At 39.2% G+C, this 17,345-nt stretch overlaps 1 protein-coding gene across 2 annotated transcripts in view; it reads left to right on the top strand.

The window, feature by feature from the left end:
• LOC148854467 (U5 small nuclear ribonucleoprotein helicase) overlaps positions 1–17,345 on the top strand; it is a 169,072-nt gene that overhangs the window by 150,805 nt on the left and 922 nt on the right. For both annotated transcript variants that reach the window (XM_088986817.1, XM_088986816.1), the window contains exons 46-48: positions 8,146–8,316; positions 10,398–10,547; positions 10,614–10,742. In XM_088986817.1, the coding sequence (XP_088842943.1) occupies positions 8,146–8,316; positions 10,398–10,547; positions 10,614–10,742 (450 nt within the window). The remainder of the gene's footprint in view (positions 1–8,145; positions 8,317–10,397; positions 10,548–10,613; positions 10,743–17,345) is intronic.

The raw sequence follows: 17,345 nt of genomic DNA, 5'->3' as shown, positions 1-17,345 counted from the left end.
TTGTAAGGTTCAGTTATGTCTTGCATTAAAAGCAAAAATTTTGGGATTGGGAAGAAGACTTGAATACTTTCGAATCTAGTGTTCTTAATGGAATTTTAGGATGATATTTGGAGTGATGAAAGATTGTAAGGATCTATTGGGGCATCTAAATATGGGAACAATCAGAGATGGTTAGGCATGAAAAGATGAATATAGCCAAAATGTAAATATTTCTAGTTTTTGATGAAAGGGAACTCACTTAGATCAGTTTCAATCCTTTTTAGAATGTTGAACCAACATAATTTAATGAAGAACTTGTAGCTATTGATGGATGTAATGGATTCTTGAAAGATTAAAGAGAAAGTAGTGGGAGAAAGACAAGAGAAAACCTAATATCGCTCAACATGCTTCCTAGAATCACTCATGTAGAGAACACTGATGTGGGCCTCACAGCTACGGTCCCATTGTGTTCGTAGGGTAGAAGGTGTTCTAGTCTTCCTAGGGTCAGTTGTTGGTCATTTAGTTGTTTCAGTCTTATTTTGCTCTATTTGTTATGTAAAGACTAAGGGCAGATCTGTCCTTTCCATGTAATGAGCATAACCTATAAATATTAAATAAAGTGGCGGTGGCAGAATATTGAGATTTTGTCCTTCCTTTCAAATCTTGTCTTCTACTGCTCTCTCTCTACTCTTTCTCCCCCTTCATCTATTCTTTCTCCTTTTTCGAACCTGAAATTTATTAGTGCTCAAGACTGATAGCAGTCTTGAACAACTAACTACATGGTATCAGAGCCAAGTTAGGGTTTCTCATGTGAGTCTAGTACCAGCCGACCACATGAGAATCTCCTAGGACTGGAAGCTGAAAAGGTGGAGTTCGCAGACTGATTCTTGGAGATCGCTAGAAGGGCTAGCAGCTGTTGAAAGCTTGTCACAGTTGCAGAGTGTTGGTGGTCAAGAAGGATCAGAGAAGACTAGGGTTTGGGTAACCTTGGAAGGCAGCGAACAATATTTCCTTGTAAGTTATTTATTTTCTAAGAGAAGTTCTATCAGAGAAGATAGGTTGGACCTATCTAGAGAGGGCGACCGAACCATTCTAGGGTTTTCTCCCTTCAATTCTCTAGGGTTTTACAGCAAACCCTACTATTGGGCCGAACTGCCTTAGCCTTGTTTCTCTCTGCTCTAGGGTTTGAAAGTGATCTTGCAGCAAGCCCTAGTGTTAGACTGAACCTTGCGATCTACCTAGAACTGTCCTCAAGTTTGTTGTTAGCATTGATCAGATTCTAGGGTTTCATATTAACCCTATTGCAAGTCTATCTATACGGTACTGATTGGATTGTGCAACTAAATTGTTTACTTTAAGGACTGATTAAAACCCTAATTCTGCCAAGCATATCAAACCTACTTCTAAGCTGTTTTTCAGAGTCTTTTGGGGTTTTCGAACTCTCTTAAGGGGTGAGAACTCTACGGACAGCTGTTGTTGTGTTTGCTAGTTGGTTTCAGATCAGAGTTATCCCATTTTTGTGCACATACACTATGAATACAGATCGGCCCTACACTGTGTTTGGTTGTGATTGATAGTCCAAGTGTTGTTCTTTGACTGTAGTAACCCTATTTTGAGACTACTGGTTCTTGACCAAAATGGAGTTTAAAAATCAGGCCGAAGGCAGGTTTGGGAACAGTAGTTATGTGATATGTGAGCATTGTAAGAAACCCAAACACACGAAAGAAACATGTTGGAAGCTACATCCTCATTTGGTCCCGACAAAGTTGAGAAGCAAGAAGGGTAATGCTCATGTGGCCGTGAATACTGATTCAGCATCCTCGTCTGGCACAAGAGGCACATTCTTAGAGACTTTAGCTGCTGTTCGGGCTGCCCTTATACAATTGGAAAAGGAAGTTGGGAACTCATCTCAGCCACTACAGCCACCATTAGCCCTTGCCACATCTACTTTCGCACATTCAGGTACTCGAGCCTCAGCCTACCATTCCTCAGCTCCAGGTACTATTGAACCCTGTTGGGTAATAGATTCAGGTGCATCCGACCATATGACTAGCTTGCCTTCATTGTTTACCACTTATCATTTATCTTCTGGTAGGGATAAAGTATCTATTGCTGATGGCTCTCTTGTCCCCATTTCTGGCAAGGGTGGCATCAAGCTATCGGATACCATCTCCTTGTCTTTTGTCTTACATGTTCCTAAGCTTGATACTAACCTTCTTTCAGTCAGTAGTATTACCAAACACATGAACTGCTCAGTAACTTTCTTCCCTGACCGGTGTGTTTTTCAGGACCTGAAGACGAAGAAGGTGATTGGGACTGGCCGTGAGACAAATGGGATCTATCTGCTCGAAGAAAGTTATCGTCGGGAAGAGTCAGTGGATAATAAGTCACTTGTTTCCTAGAGTGTGAGTCCGGTTATGCTTTGGCATAACCGATTGGGTCATTTGTCCTTTCGGTCCTTAAAGAGTATGTTTCCTAATTTGTTTAAGTCTGTTGAGTTGTCCTAGTTGCAATGTGAAAGTTGTGAGTTTGCTAAACATTGTAGAAACTCTTATTCATTGAGTAATAAAAGGAGTAATCGTCCTTTTGATCTTGTGCATACGAATGTTTGGGGGCCATATCACATCCCTTCTATGGGTGGGTACAGATATTTTTTGTTATTTGTTGATGACCATACCCGGTTTTCTTGGGTTTATCTTATGCGTTCACGAGATGAGGTTCCCGCCCTGACCCAAACCTTTCACCAAATGGTCCTAACCTAGTTTGATGCCAAGATCAGAGTTCTAAGATCTGATAATGCAAAGGAATACTTTGCTAAGCCATTGGCATCTTACCTTCTTAATCATGGGGTTATCCACCAGAGCACTTGCCCCCATACACCTTAGCAGAATGGGGTTGCAGAAAGGAAGAATAGGCACATCTTGGAGGTGGCTAGAAGTATTATGTTTACCTCCAATGTCCCTATTCGCTTCTGGGGTGATGCTATCCTCATAGCAGTATATCTTATTAATCGGGTTCCTTCTCGGGTTCTTGATATGTCATCTCCTTTTTTTCTTCTATGCCCAGATGAGGAGTTGTTTACTGTTCCCCTTAAAACATTTGGTTGTACCTGTTTTGTTCAGCTTCTCGGACCCCATCACTCCAAGTTCGAACCAAAGGCCTCCAAATGCATTTTTCTTGGTTATGTACAAACTCAAAAGGGTTATTGCTACTATGATCCTGTCTCAGGGAAAAGATTTGTCTCCAAGGATGTCACTTTCTTTGAGGAAACACCCTATTATACTCAGGTTTCTCCTCAGGGGGAGAGCAGTGTGAGTCGGGATTTGGGTCACTTTCTTCAGGGGGAGAGCAGTGCGAGTCGGGATTTGGGTCACTTTCTTTAGGGGGAGCGCAGTGAGGGTAGGGTTCATACTTTTGGGGTTGTTCCCTTACCTATTCCATTGGGTGATGAGGGCTACCATAGTGAGGGTGGTCAGAGGGATCAGGAGTTGAGGGTCTATCACAGGCGATGCAGGCAGGTTGATCCCGGTCATCAGTAGTCCAAGCCAGATCCAATCTCTTCTGTCGCTCCAAGTCCAGGTATTACAGTCCCAGGGCCCACAGAGACTTCTTCCACTGTTGCCACTTCACCTCCTCCAGATGACCTTGACCTTCCCATTATCGTCCGTAAGGGGAAACGGCATTGTACCACATCTACAGCCCATTGTATTTCCCAGTTTTTATCCTATGATCGCCTATCTCCCTCCTACAGTTCCTATCTCACTTCCGTTGCTAATGTCCCTATTCCAAGAACAGTGCAAGAAGCCCTATCAGTCCCAGAGTGGAGAGGTGCAGTGCAAGTTGAAATGGATGCCCTGTTGAAAAATAATACTTGGGAGCTAGTTGATTTGCCCAAAGGAAAGAAACCAGTTGGATGCAATTGGGTATTTACTGTGAAGCACAATGCGGATGGTTCCATTGAGAGGTACAAAGCTCGGCTGGTTGCAAAAGGGTTCACTCAGACTTATGGTATAGATTACTTGGAGACATTTGCCCCGATAGCCAAGATGACCACCATTCGAGTTCTATTATCTCTTGCAACAAGCCACACTTGGCCCTTGTACCAAATGGACGTTAAAAATGCCTTTTCTGAATGGGGACTTGCAGGAAGAGGTTTACATGCAGTTGCCTCCTGGGTTCTATGATACAGAGGCAGGTAAGAAGGTTTGTCGGCTCAATAAGGCATTGTATGGTTTGAAGTAGTCACCTAGAACTTGGTTCGACAAATTCATACTAGCCCTTGGGAAGTTCGGTTATGTATAGGCCTAGTCAGATCATACACTGTTGATCAAGAGGGTGGAGTCCTCTCTGACATTACTTGCAGTATATGTTGATGATATTGTGGTGACAGGAAATGACAGCCATGAGATTGAGTCCCTCAAACAGCTCCTTCATCAAGAGTTTGAGGTGAAAGATCTAGGTGCACTACGGTAATTTTTGGGTATTGAGGTTGCTAGATCTAAACAGGGGATCTTTGTCTCTCAGAGGAAATATGTTCTAGATCTGTTGGCGGAAACTGGAAAGCTAGGTGTCAAACCTGCGGATACACCCATTGAACAAAACCACAGGATTAGTGCAAAGAGTGGGGAGCCTCTTGAAGACAAGGTTATGTTTCAGCAATTAGTGGGAAAGCTCCTATATCTATGCCTCACTCGGCCAGATATCAGTTATGCAGTTAGTTTTGTTAGTCAGTACATGCATTCTCCTAGATCCACGCACCTTCTAGCAACAGAAAGAATATTAGCATACTTGAAGAGATGCTCGGGTAGAGGTATGCTGTTCAAGAACAATGGCCACATGAAGGTGGAGGTCTATACGGATGCCAATTGGGCTGGGAGTGTTGATGACAGAAGGTCTACCTCTAGATATTGTGCTCTTGTGGGAGGTAACTTGGTCTCTTGGAGGAGTAAGAAATAGAATGTTGTCTCCGATCTAGTGCTGAAGTTGAATACAGGTCAATGGCTAACGGAGTGGCTGAAATTCTTTGGCTGAGATCACTACTTGAGGAGTTGGGTATTGAGTATGAGAAGCCCCTGGTGCTGTATTGTGATAATCAAGCGGCTATTAATATAGAACACAACCCAGTACAGCATGATAGAACTAAACATATTGAAGTTGATCGACATTTTGTATGAGAGAGGGTCTCATCACAAGAAGTGTGTCTCCCGTACATCACCTCCAACATGCAGCTGGCAGATATCCTCACCAAAGTTATACCACGGAAGAAGCTAGAGGTGGATCTATTCAAGTTGGGAATGATAAAAATTTATTCCCAACTTGAGGGGGAGTATAGAGAACACTGATGTGGGCCCCACAGCTACGGTCCCACTGTGTTCGTAGGGTAGAAGGTGTTCTAGTCTTCCTAGGGTCAGTTGTTGGTCATTTAGTTGTTTGAATTGTTATTTGTTTCAGTCTTATTTTGCTCTATTTGTTATGTAAAGACTAAGGGCAGATCTGTCCTTTCCATGTAATGAGCATAACCTATAAATATTAAATAAAGTGGTCACGGCAGAATATTGAGATTCTGCCCTTTCAAATCTTGTCTTCTACTGCTCTCTCTACTCTTTCTCCTCCTTCCTTTATTCTTTCTCCTTTTTCGAACCTGAAATTTATTAGTGCTCAAGACTGATAGCAGTCTTGAACAACTACAACTCAGAAATCACTCACCACAAGCATAAGACGCAGATAAATCTGAGTATCATTCCAATATCAGTCTATGCACTTTTGGCTCTGAACGCATAGACACATATACATATAGGAATGGATTATCCTACTAGATCTAGGAAAAATAGAAATTATGAAATGTAAAATGACCAAAAAAGCCCTACTATCTAAAAATACAAAAATCTTAAAAACAATTTCTGTTTTGCTTCGTTTTTTTTTTTTTTTTTGAAGAATAAGATAAAAAATCATTAGAAAAAGGAAAATGGAATACAATATAGGAAGGTGATAAGACCAGAGTGTCTCAATAAGGGAAAGTAAATTATTATGGTGACTTTCTCCAGAAAGTTATAGTACTTAAATTCTCATTGAGAATACACTAACAATGTGATTATATATTGAAAGTCATTAGACCAGAATGTCATGTTCTCAACATGTACTCAGGATCTTAACAGTTTGTTACTGCATGAATCCACATTTGCTCTGAATCTGCAAAACAAACTCATTCCTGCCAATCTGTATCTTAGACAATTTATCTTTTGAAAGGGATGTTTTCGTCTCTTGGATTTCCATATATAACCCATTATTAGAGTCCTCTCAAGGAGGACTGTTGTGCTATAACCCTTCTTGGGAGGAAAATTCACCCAATTGGTTTATCTGTCCTCTCCTAGATACAGAGATTTCAAAGAAACTGGATGGACAAAACTCTTAAGTCTTAATAGATTAGATTGAGATAACTACCTAGCTGGAGAAGCCCAAAGCATACTCATCCTAAAAGGCTAAAAGTTGATATTGTTTCTCTCCATGTACGAGCTCCAATATATCTTCTCATCCAGAAGTTCCAACAGCTACATATGGCAGCATTATTCATGAAACACAACCTTTTAAAGATGAAATGAAGTCCATTAAAATTATTGAAATAATTAAAAATGAAAAATCTATAAAAAATCATTAAAAGTGATATTAATTAAAAAAAGGTGAAGCTCCGTCACATTTTGTTTTGCTTTAAAAATGATTTAATATTTTTGTGTTATGATTTTTTATTTTGTAATGTTGTGTAGATGAGAGAGTTGGGCAATCAAGAAAAAGCATGCTCATAGGATTGAAGTATAGTGGGATAAGAATATGTTGAGAAGGATGAGTTTCTAAAGTAGATGGAATTTTTTTTTTGATAAGTAATGAAAATTTGATTAATATTACAATAAAAGCAACCCAACATAGGCACAAGGCATGGCTCCCATTACAGAAGCAGAATTACAACTGAGCCAGAAACAGTTCAGACTTATGCACCTCCAATTTTGCAAAATAATCAACCATCCCATTTCCTGACCTTTCCCATTGGACAATAATTGTCATGTCTCTAATTAACCATTTAAATCTTTTCATTGATTCCCTGTATTTCCAAATCACTTTTTCTGGTTCCTTCAGCCACCCTACTATCAATTTAGAGTCACCTTCAATTAACAATTTGTCATAGTTTAGGTCTCAAGCAATTTGTACTCCTTGCAGAACTGTTGGATTTCAGCATACACCAAATCCCCTACTCCAACAAGACGTGAAAATACAGCAAGAATATGTCTTTCAATATTTCTGAACACCCCTTTACCAGCCAGCCCTGGGTTTCCTAGACTGCTACCATCAAAATTTAGCTTGATAAAACCTTTTTTTCCTGGGGATTTCCAAGCTACAACCAGTTTGTTGCTCACAGTTGAACTTCTTGCTATAGCTTCCCAATTTTGCCAAATATCATCAAAGAAGATGTCTGAAAATAGGTCTAAATATTTAGCCCAATGTATAGCCCTATTTACTAGACATTCCCATTGCCTCCTCACTCCTTTCCTTACCAATGAAAATTCTGCTATTTTTCTCTTCCCACACCATCTAAATTATGGCAGCCCGAGCACATCTCTACATAACTTTACCTCTTCTCTTCGGCCAACTGAAGGTTGTTGGGTCAAATAGTAGATGGAATTATTAATCAGTGCCCTGGAGAGAATTAGGTGACAAAACAAAAGGTAGATGAAAAATGGTCTAATCATGTCAATTGTCAATAATATAAGTCTACCTATTATGCAGGTAAGGAGTAGCCTAATACAGTTGATGGTTCTAAAAGAACTGGCAAAGGCTGTAAAGGACATGGATTAATAACGATGAATGGAAAGACAGAATTTGTGCATCCAATCCCATATACTTGGGATTAAGCTGGTGGAGTTAATCTATGAATAATAAAGAGCTGTGTTACTAATCAAGAAAAAATAAAGCTAGTGCTTCTAATTTGATTTTAGTCTATTAAATTCCAATATGAAATGTATACACATCAAAAATAATGACTTACCATACAAATATTGAAAAATGAGAGCTCCATGTAAAATTTTCTTTTCTCCTGCCTCAGCAAGCATGACCAATAGGAAATGTTACTCTTTTTTCCATTTCATCTCTGATATTTTGTTTTGTATTTGTCTTTAGGGTTTATGGCGCAATAGGGATTCTTCTTTATGGATGTTGCCATGCATGAATTCTGATCTTGTAAGTTCCCTTGGCAAAAGAGGTATCTCAAGTGTGCTGCAACTATTAAGTCTCCCCAGGGCAACTTTGCAAGCCTTAGTTAAAGATCTCCCTGCTCCACAGTTATATCAGGTATGGCCTCTTTCTCGAGGAGGTCTTCTGGTCCCTTGCCCTCCTCAGAGTCCTCAGGAGGTTCTCCTTGGATGTGCTGGTTTTTGCAAATGCATCTTTAGATTTAAATGACAAACTATGTATTCAATGTTACCTTGGAAAGTATCAACCTCTTCTTAAGCAATTTAGGCACTATTTATCTGGTCGAACTTTATTTTGATCTTTCCTTGGGCTACATAAACTTGTAATGTGATCTTTTTATCTATATTTGTTTTCTCTGAACTACCTTGTCAACTAAGGCTAAAACATTGAATGATTCAAGATAAAACATATGATTGTATAGATATGCACATGCTTTAAAATGTCAACATATTTCTATATTATATTTCTTAATATTTATATATCATATTTCCATTTACACTGGTGCTAACACGAAATATTATTGGAAACATTGTATTTCCTAATCAAGACTACCAATGCCATGTGGAGCACACAAGATGGTATTATAACATTAGCATGATAAGTTGGCAACAGTATTACAGATATGTGGAGAGGCAATATTATTGCTTGCTTGACGGAGATGATTATATACTTTAAACCAGATTGAAATTCTTTTTTGGTTGCGACATGTCTTAGTTTCTGTTTGTGTAATAGACTATTTGATTGATCTATTAGAATCAACTAACTTTTTGTGAGTTCAAAAGTTTCTTGAACTTAATCTATCATGTGGTTTAATTTTTAAAGTCTATTGGACAATTTTGCAGCTTATTGTTTTGTTTGATTTGGAAATACAATAGTATATTTCCACATAATGCACAATGTTTCCACTATGTCTATAATTTTTACAATATTTCCATGCATTGTCTCTGAAATCTCTGTAAACTTTGGACATGCATCAATGAAAAATAGTCTTATGGGCATGGTAGGTTGTGAATTTGTAATCTATATGCTCCCTCTGTCTATAGTCAACTAAGTTATGCTAGATTGCTTCATTCAACACCATTTGATTGTATGGACGCAGCAGCTTGTAGGACTCTGGGTTTTCGGAATCTGGGTCTCTTATGCTTCTTCATGTTTGTATTCTTTGTATATAAGAATTTCTTTCTTCTATCAGCTCTGTCAACTTTCATGGATAAAGGTTGTCCTCTTTGACTCTCAAAATGGTATTGAGCTTGTTTCCATCACATAGGGCATTAGACTGATGATTAGGAACTATAGAGCATAGAAATGGAATTTGCACATCTGCACTATCCCATTTGTCTACTACCCTAAGATGAAGCAATTTAGAGACCTCATGGAACTCAAGGAGTTAATTTTAAGTATATTATCTAGTTAACCAGAGGAAATTTTCAAATCTTGAGAGCTGCAGTCAATATCCTATCACCAAACTTCCCTAGTGCTACATGTAAATGGCATCACTATGCATTTCACAACCCAGATACCTCAGGCTCAGGGTCACAACCCAAAATTATGCTCAATGTTAAATGAACCAATAGAATCGGGAAAGTAGTTTTATCTATCTATGCTTAGTTGCTGAGGGTAAAAGTAGAGCTTATTGTACATATATACAATATTTCTCTAAGAAGTGGATTGGCATGACAAGCCGGGCTGGGAATTTCATGATGTAACAAAAACTTTCCAAATTGATATCTTTTCCATGATGAATCAAAGGCTTACATGATTATCTGTATACACTAGCTTCCATGAATGCTTTTCTCATGACTCTCTCACGTCCTTTTTTTATCAATAACTGAAATTCATTAAATAATTAGAGGGTAGAGAAACAAGGGGGAGATAAACTCTCTTTAACTCCCCCGGATTTATGCAAGAATCTAAATTACAAAACAGCCCAAAAATCATTGCTTCTTCCCACCCCTTATTTAGCTAATGCATCAACCATGCAGTTGGCATCCCTTTTAACCAAATTCACTTGACTTCCATTCCTTCTGTCAAATGTCTAAACTTCCTATTTTTCTTTTACCCAAGTTTATAAAACTTTCTGACTTTTTCACTTTTTATAAAACTAAATCTAGATTCTGGACCTGATGTATTTGTAGGCTTGCTGATTTCAGCTTTTGGGTATCTATTATCTTATATTTCAGGATCTGCAGCATTTTCCACATGTTATAGTTAAATTGAAGCTGCAGAGAAGGGATCCAGAGGGCATGAAAGCCAGTATTCTGAACATTAAGTTGGAAAAAATAAACTCCCAGCATAAAACATCCAGAGCTTTTACCCCTCGATTTCCAAAGGTAAGTTTTATCTGCCTTGGCTTCAAATTTGACTCATAATAATATAACTTCAACTTCTTGCCACAGGTAAAAGAGGAAGCATGGTGGTTGGTTCTTGGGAACATCTCTACATCAGAGTTGTATGCTCTCAAGAGAATTTCTTTCTCTGGTCGCTTGGTTACTCACATGGAAATACCATCCCAGACCAGCCTCCAGGTCAGCATATGTTGCCCTTTCCTAGTTCCACAGCTACCTGTGTCTGGATTTTCCTTGTTTGTCTTAGAAAATACTAGCATGAAATGGCTGCATATGTAAAATAAAGATAATAAATGGATTATTTAGAATATTCTATGCATGAGTTACACCTCTCACTTTTCTACCAAAAAAAAATTACCTCTCATTCATGACCCTGGAAAAGGAATTCTTTTTGTTATCAGTAATTCATTAAAATTAGAAACAAATTACAAAAGTGCAATAAAGAAACAAAAGCAGAGAGAAACCCTCTTATCTCTCCCCAACCTAACATAACTTCTTTTTACAACTGAGCCCAAAACAACTGATCTCTACCCACCCTTGGTTTAGCAGGTGCATCAGCAAAAGAATTTGCATTCCTTTTGACCCATCAAACTCATACTTCCATATTTTGTGTGAACCATTTGAATTTCTTCGTTCATTGTTAAAGCTCCAAAGATTTTCCTCCTAGCTTAGCATCCATCCAACAACCAATTTGGAATCCCTTTCAATAATTAGTTTCCAATGTTCAGAGATTTTGCCCTCACTTAGCAGCCAAAATAAGTAGAAAATTTTAGCTTCTTTTTAATCCTGCCTCCTCTTTGTCACCACTCTGACATTAAGAAATCTTCTCATAAGTCTTTTATATACTTCTTTGGTAAACCTGTTGACAGATGTTGTTGTATACATGTTTAGTACCGCAAGGGTACTTTTGTAATTTCCTCATATTTTATGTTGTACGACCAGCCTAGTATAAATAATAACATACTGCACTCACCTGCAGTATTATTTGGGCTCTCAGTCCTCTCGCCTCTCTTCTCTCTCTCTTCTCTTTCTCTTCCTCTTCTCTTCTCTTGCTCAACATGGTATCAGAGCAAGTCGTCCAGTCCTGAAGGGTGCTGTCAAGCAAATCTGATTTGTTCATCCTCCAATGTCGAGCAATCAGTCTCTTCATCTCCCAGCCGTATTCATCTGTTGTTCGACCTTAAGCAAGAAGATGCCTGCCTGACTTTTCATCTTCCAGTGCAGAAAAAAATTCTGGTTATAGAGAGTTTTCTATCTGATGTTCCAAGAAGTCTGCCAACATTGACTGTTCGGCTGTAAAGAGGCTATCATCTGATGTTCGTAGAGAAAGTTCTGGTTTATAGAGAGGCTATCATCTGATGTTCAAGAAGTAGCTCTTTCCTTTTACTTTGATCTCATTGACTGTTCGGCTGCCCTGAAGTCGGCACTGTACCAGGTCTGCCGATTAGGTGTGTGGTGAACTTTACCTTACACCTTCCATTCTATTGTGGGGTCGTATGATCTCTGTAAAACCGTAGGTGATATAGACCTGTTTATGTACTGCAACAGCAGTGTTTGTCTTTTGGATTCCTATAAAACCGTAGGTCATACAGACCTGTTTACGTGCTGCAACAGCAGTGTTTGTTCTTGGATCCCTGTGAAACCGTAGGTCATAAGGACCTGTTTGTGTGCTGCAATAGCAGTCTTTTTAGTGGACTGAATGTCAGAAAGTGCCTGGTGCCTTCTGTAACAGCTCTGTGAGACGGTGCTCCTTTCTTTGGGTGCTGTTTTTTTTTTAAACCTGAAATCATGAGTGGTGAAGATTCTGCCACATCTGGAGTTTCTTCAATGCTGAATGGAATGAGTGGGGGTGGTGGTAACCTATCCTTTCCTATGGCTGTTGTCCCTCTTGATGGTTTAAATTACCTAGAGTGGTCAAGAGGGATCAAGTTATACATCACTGCAAGGGGGAAGGTAGGCTATATTAATGGGAAAATTAAAGAACCACTCTGGGAATGTCGAATATGATAGATGGAATCAGGAGAATAGTATGGTTATGTCTTGGCTCTTGGTCTCCATGCAACCTCAAATAAGGAAGAATTTCATGTGGGCTGAAACTGCAAATGAGATCTTGGAACAAGCAAAATCTACATATTCAGAACTGCGACACTATGCCAAGATCTATCAACTGCAGGCAGAATCGTCTACTTGTAGACAAGGGGAGAGGTGTTTAATATTATTTCTGACTTGACTTCTGTCTGGAAGGAGTTGGACCATTACCAGAATGTGGATTGGAAGTGTGACGAGGATGCAAAACTGTACAAGAAACTTGTCTCCTAGCAAAGAGTGTTTGCCTTCTTACATGGTCTAAATCCTATGTATGAATCTATTAGAGTACAGATTCTCGATTCTAAGGATCTTCCATCAGTTCAGGAAGTTTATGCTCTTGTACAATCTGAAGAGAGCATAAGGAATTTGATGAACAGCCCTGGTGGGGATGCAGTTGTATTGGCAGCAAAAGGGGGTGTGGGATCTTCTTCCAGGAAAGGAGATCTCTAGAAAAAAACTGAAGATAAGGAAAAATTGTGGTGCACTCATTGCCAGAAACCCCAGCACACCAAAGATACCTATTGGGATCTTCATGGGAAACCAAAATGGGCTCAAGATCTGAATAAGAAGCAAGGTTCAGATGTGAATGAAAGGTCCAAACAGCAAGGTACAAAGAAATACAACATGACCAACATGGCCACTCGAGAGAATCAGCCCTCCATCCCTACTGTGACTCAGACACATCTCTTTGGATCTGACCCGAGGGAGGATATTATGAATTCCTTCCGTGACCATTAAGAGCTCTATGGTAGAGCAATTCGTCAAATGGATGCTCCTCCCTCAACCTCATTTGCATCTATGTCAGGTAACTCTGCCACAGCTTTCCATGTTGCTTCTCACACCCTTGACTTTCCATGGATCATTGATTCTGGAGCATCAAAACACGACCGGTACGTCCTCTTACTTTCAAACCTATCACCTTTCTGGAAGAGACAATGTGAGACTAGCTGACGGATCATACACTTCTATGATGTCCTACATGTTCCAAAATTTCCCATTAATTTGTTCTCTGTTAGTAGTGTTACTAATTCCTTGAATTGCTCAGTGACCTTTTTCCCTTCTCATTGTGTGATTCAGGATTTGGCCTCAGGGAGGACGATTGGTAGGGAGCGTATGGTTGATGGACTTTACATTGCTGGAGAATAAGGCTGGTCTTTATGTTATAGAGTCTATGAGTCAGTCCTGTAAGAGTCAAGTTTATTTATGCCATTGTCGCCTTGGTCATTTGTCTTTTGAGTCTTTAAAAGTTGTATTCCCAGAACTGTTTAAGTCAATGTCCGTTTCAGATTTATCTTGTCAAACGTGTTAGCTGAGTAAACATTGTAGAACTCATTTTCTTCAAAAACATAGTAAATCTGAATTTCCTTTTCACATTGTTCATTCTAATGTATGGGGCCATGTTACTTCACCATCTGAGAGTGGTTAAAGTATTTCATTACCGTCATTGATGATTATTCTAGATATACTTGGGTATATCCTATGCGAACCAGGGAGGAAGTACCAAAAGTTATCCAAGATTTTCAGTAGATGGTCTTTACTCAATTTCATACTGAAATCCAAATTTTCCAGTCAGACAATGCGAAAGAATTTTTTCATAATGATCTCACGGAGTTCTTTGCTTCGCGTGGTTCACTTCACCGTAGTTCTTGTGCCCGAACACCACAACAAAATGGTGTGGCTAAACAAAAGAACCGACATCTCCTTGAAGTGGCTCGGGGTTTACTACTCCATATGAATGTCCCCAAACGTTTTTGGCTTGAGGTTGTTCTTTGTTCTACCTACCTCGTTAACCATATGCCCTCTCGTTGGTTAGAGTACAAAGCCCCACATCAACTTCTCTTTCCTAAGGCCCCCCTTCTTCCCATTCCTCCTCGTGTATTTAAACTGGTTCAGCTCCCTTCTCTTCCTGATCCTCCGCCTTTCTATGTCTTTTTTCATCGTCGCAAAGGCCAACCAAATTCAAGAGCTGTTGAGAATCTAGAAGTTGTACCTCCAGTGCCATCAAACTCCTCAGGGGAGGATCATACCCACTCAGGTAACTTGGCTCCCAATGATGTTCTTGATTCTATTGAAATTGATACATATGTTGCTAATGACCTTGACCTTCCTATTGCTCGCAGGAAAGGTGTTACATTGTGCACCACTAAACATCCCATTTCCAATTTTGTTTCCTATGAGAACATTTCACCCTCATTTCGTGCTTTCCTTACCTTTGTTGACAGTGTCCCTATCCCCAAGAATGTGGCAGAAGCTCTTTCAGTACCTAAATGGACAAATTCCATGAAGGAAGAAATCAATGCCCTTCATAAAAATGGCACATGGGAACTTGTAGATCTTCCTAAGGGAAATGATCCAGTTGGATGTAAATGGGTGTTCACTGTCAAGCATAGGACTGATGGAATGGTAGAGAGGTATAAAACTTGCTTAGTGGAAAAGGGGTTTGCTCAAGTGTACGGAGTTGATTATGCAGAAACTTTTACCCCTGTTGCCAAGATGAACTCCATTAGAGTTCTTTTCTCTCTTACTGCTAATCTGAATTGGGATCTACATCAGCTTGACATCAAGAATGCATTCTTGAATGGTGACATTGAAAAGGAAGTTTACATGATTCAACCCCTTGGTTTTTTGGCTCAAGGCAATGAACAAAAAGTGTGCAAGTTGAAGAAGTCTTTATACGGACTGAAACAATCACCAAGAGCTTGGTTCAGCAGATTCCATGTTGCAGTTCAGCAGAAAGGATACAAGCAATGTCAATCAAATCACACACTGTTTGTGAAAAGAGGAGAAGGTAAAATGGTTTCTCTAATAGTATACGTGGATGACATAATTGTTACTGGTGACTGGAAGGATGAAATCCAAAGGTTGAAGGGTTTCCTTGCCACTCAGTTTGAAGTGAAGGATCCAGGACCTCCTAGATAATTCCTTGGAATTGAAGTTGCCCGATCAAAAAGGGGTATCTTCATTTCCCAAAGGAAATATGTCCTAGATTTACTTCAGGACACTGGAAAGATGGGAGTGAAGCCAGTTGACTCTCCCATTGACCCCAACCATAAATTAGGTGACAGCCAAGGTGAACCTCTCAAAGATGTGAAACAGTTTCAGAGGCTTGTAGGGAGATTGTTATATCTTTCTATGACTCGTCCAGGCATTGCTTATGCTGTTAGTGTCCTCAGTCAGTTCATGCATGCACCTAGGTCCACTCATCTTAAAGCAGCAGAAAGAATCCTTCGATATCTAAAAAAAGTTTTCTGGTGCTGGCTTGTTATTTCAAAGGCACGGGCATTTGAAAGTTGAAGTCTATACAGATGCAAATTGGGCTGGATCTCAAAGTGACAGAAAGTCTACTAGTGGCTACTGCACCTTTATAGGAGGGAACATTGTTACATGGAGGAGTAAAAAGCAAAATGTAGTGGCTAGATCCAGTGCTGAAGTTGAATATCGTGAAATGGCTCACGGAGTAGCTAAAGGTATGTGGATAAAGAATATGTTGAGTGAGTTGGGTTTCCCAGTGGACAAGCCTGTGACTCTATTTTGTGACAACAAAGCAGTTACAAACATTGCTGCTAACCCAATGCTACATGATAGAACAAAACACATCAAAGTTGACAAGCATTTTATCAGAGAGAAGGTCATCACAGGTGAAGTATGTACTCCCTATGTCAGCTCTGAGAACCAACCTGCAGACATCTTTACAGAAGGGCTTCACCATTCCAGACATCATGATCTTTGTGACAAGTTGGGCATGATTGATATCTATGCTCCAACTTGAGGGGGAGTGTTGACAGATGTTGTTGTATACGTGTTTAGTACTGTAAGGGTACTTTTGTAATTTCCTCATATTTTATGTTGCCCGACCAGCCTAGTATAAATAATAACATACTGCACTCGCCTGCAGTATTCTTTGGGCTCTCAATCCTCTCGCCTCTCTTCTCTCTCTTCCTTTTCCTCTTCTCTTCTCTTCTCTTGCTCAACAAAACCCATTGTTTTTTCATCCTTAACATGACAAAAAAATTTATTCAGAAGATTTATTCTAGTAATCAAATTCATCATACCATCTTTATGATTTGCCTTTTCTGAATCTCCTTGTTCTTATTTTGGAATAACAATTGAAGGAAAACCTACTTCAGTAGCCTTAATTTAATTGAGTTCTTAAGATTTTCTCTCTTACCCCCTCTTGAACTGAAAAACTATAAGTCTTGGGTTCCTCGACGTTAAGTCATACACAAGGAGTTTAAATTGGAATTGAATCAGGATTCTTCAGTGAGAATATAACTTGGAAGTGTTTAGCTAACATAATATATATACAAGGGTAAAATACAATATCAAATATATCTTTTATATTTGTATTACTGATAATACATAACAATCCAAGATATACTAGTCACTCCAATTGACCAGAGAGTTTAATCAGAGGCTAACATCATAGTGGGTGTCAGAGACTTGATACACACAGTAACTTAATTAGCAACTAGAAAAAAAAAATAATAGAAGAAACAAGTAATTGAAGACACATCATATATTTATAATCACCTCAAATGGGAGCAGGGACAACTTTTTACTCAATTGAACAGCTCAATTATGTTTTATCCCAATAATATGTGGTCAGCTACTTAAACTAATGGCTAGATTACTAGTTGTTTAATTATATTTTCTTTGAAAATCAATGGTCACCATTGAATTCGAAACTTCACAGTA

The sequence above is a fragment of the Nelumbo lutea genome, chromosome 4 (genome assembly GCF_056320005.1).
Source record: "Nelumbo lutea isolate HS-2025 chromosome 4, American lotus-T2T, whole genome shotgun sequence".
NCBI classification, from domain to species: domain Eukaryota; kingdom Viridiplantae; phylum Streptophyta; class Magnoliopsida; order Proteales; family Nelumbonaceae; genus Nelumbo; species Nelumbo lutea.
The sequence above is the reverse complement of the archived record's forward strand: the minus strand, read 5'-3'. Positions and strand labels throughout refer to the sequence as shown.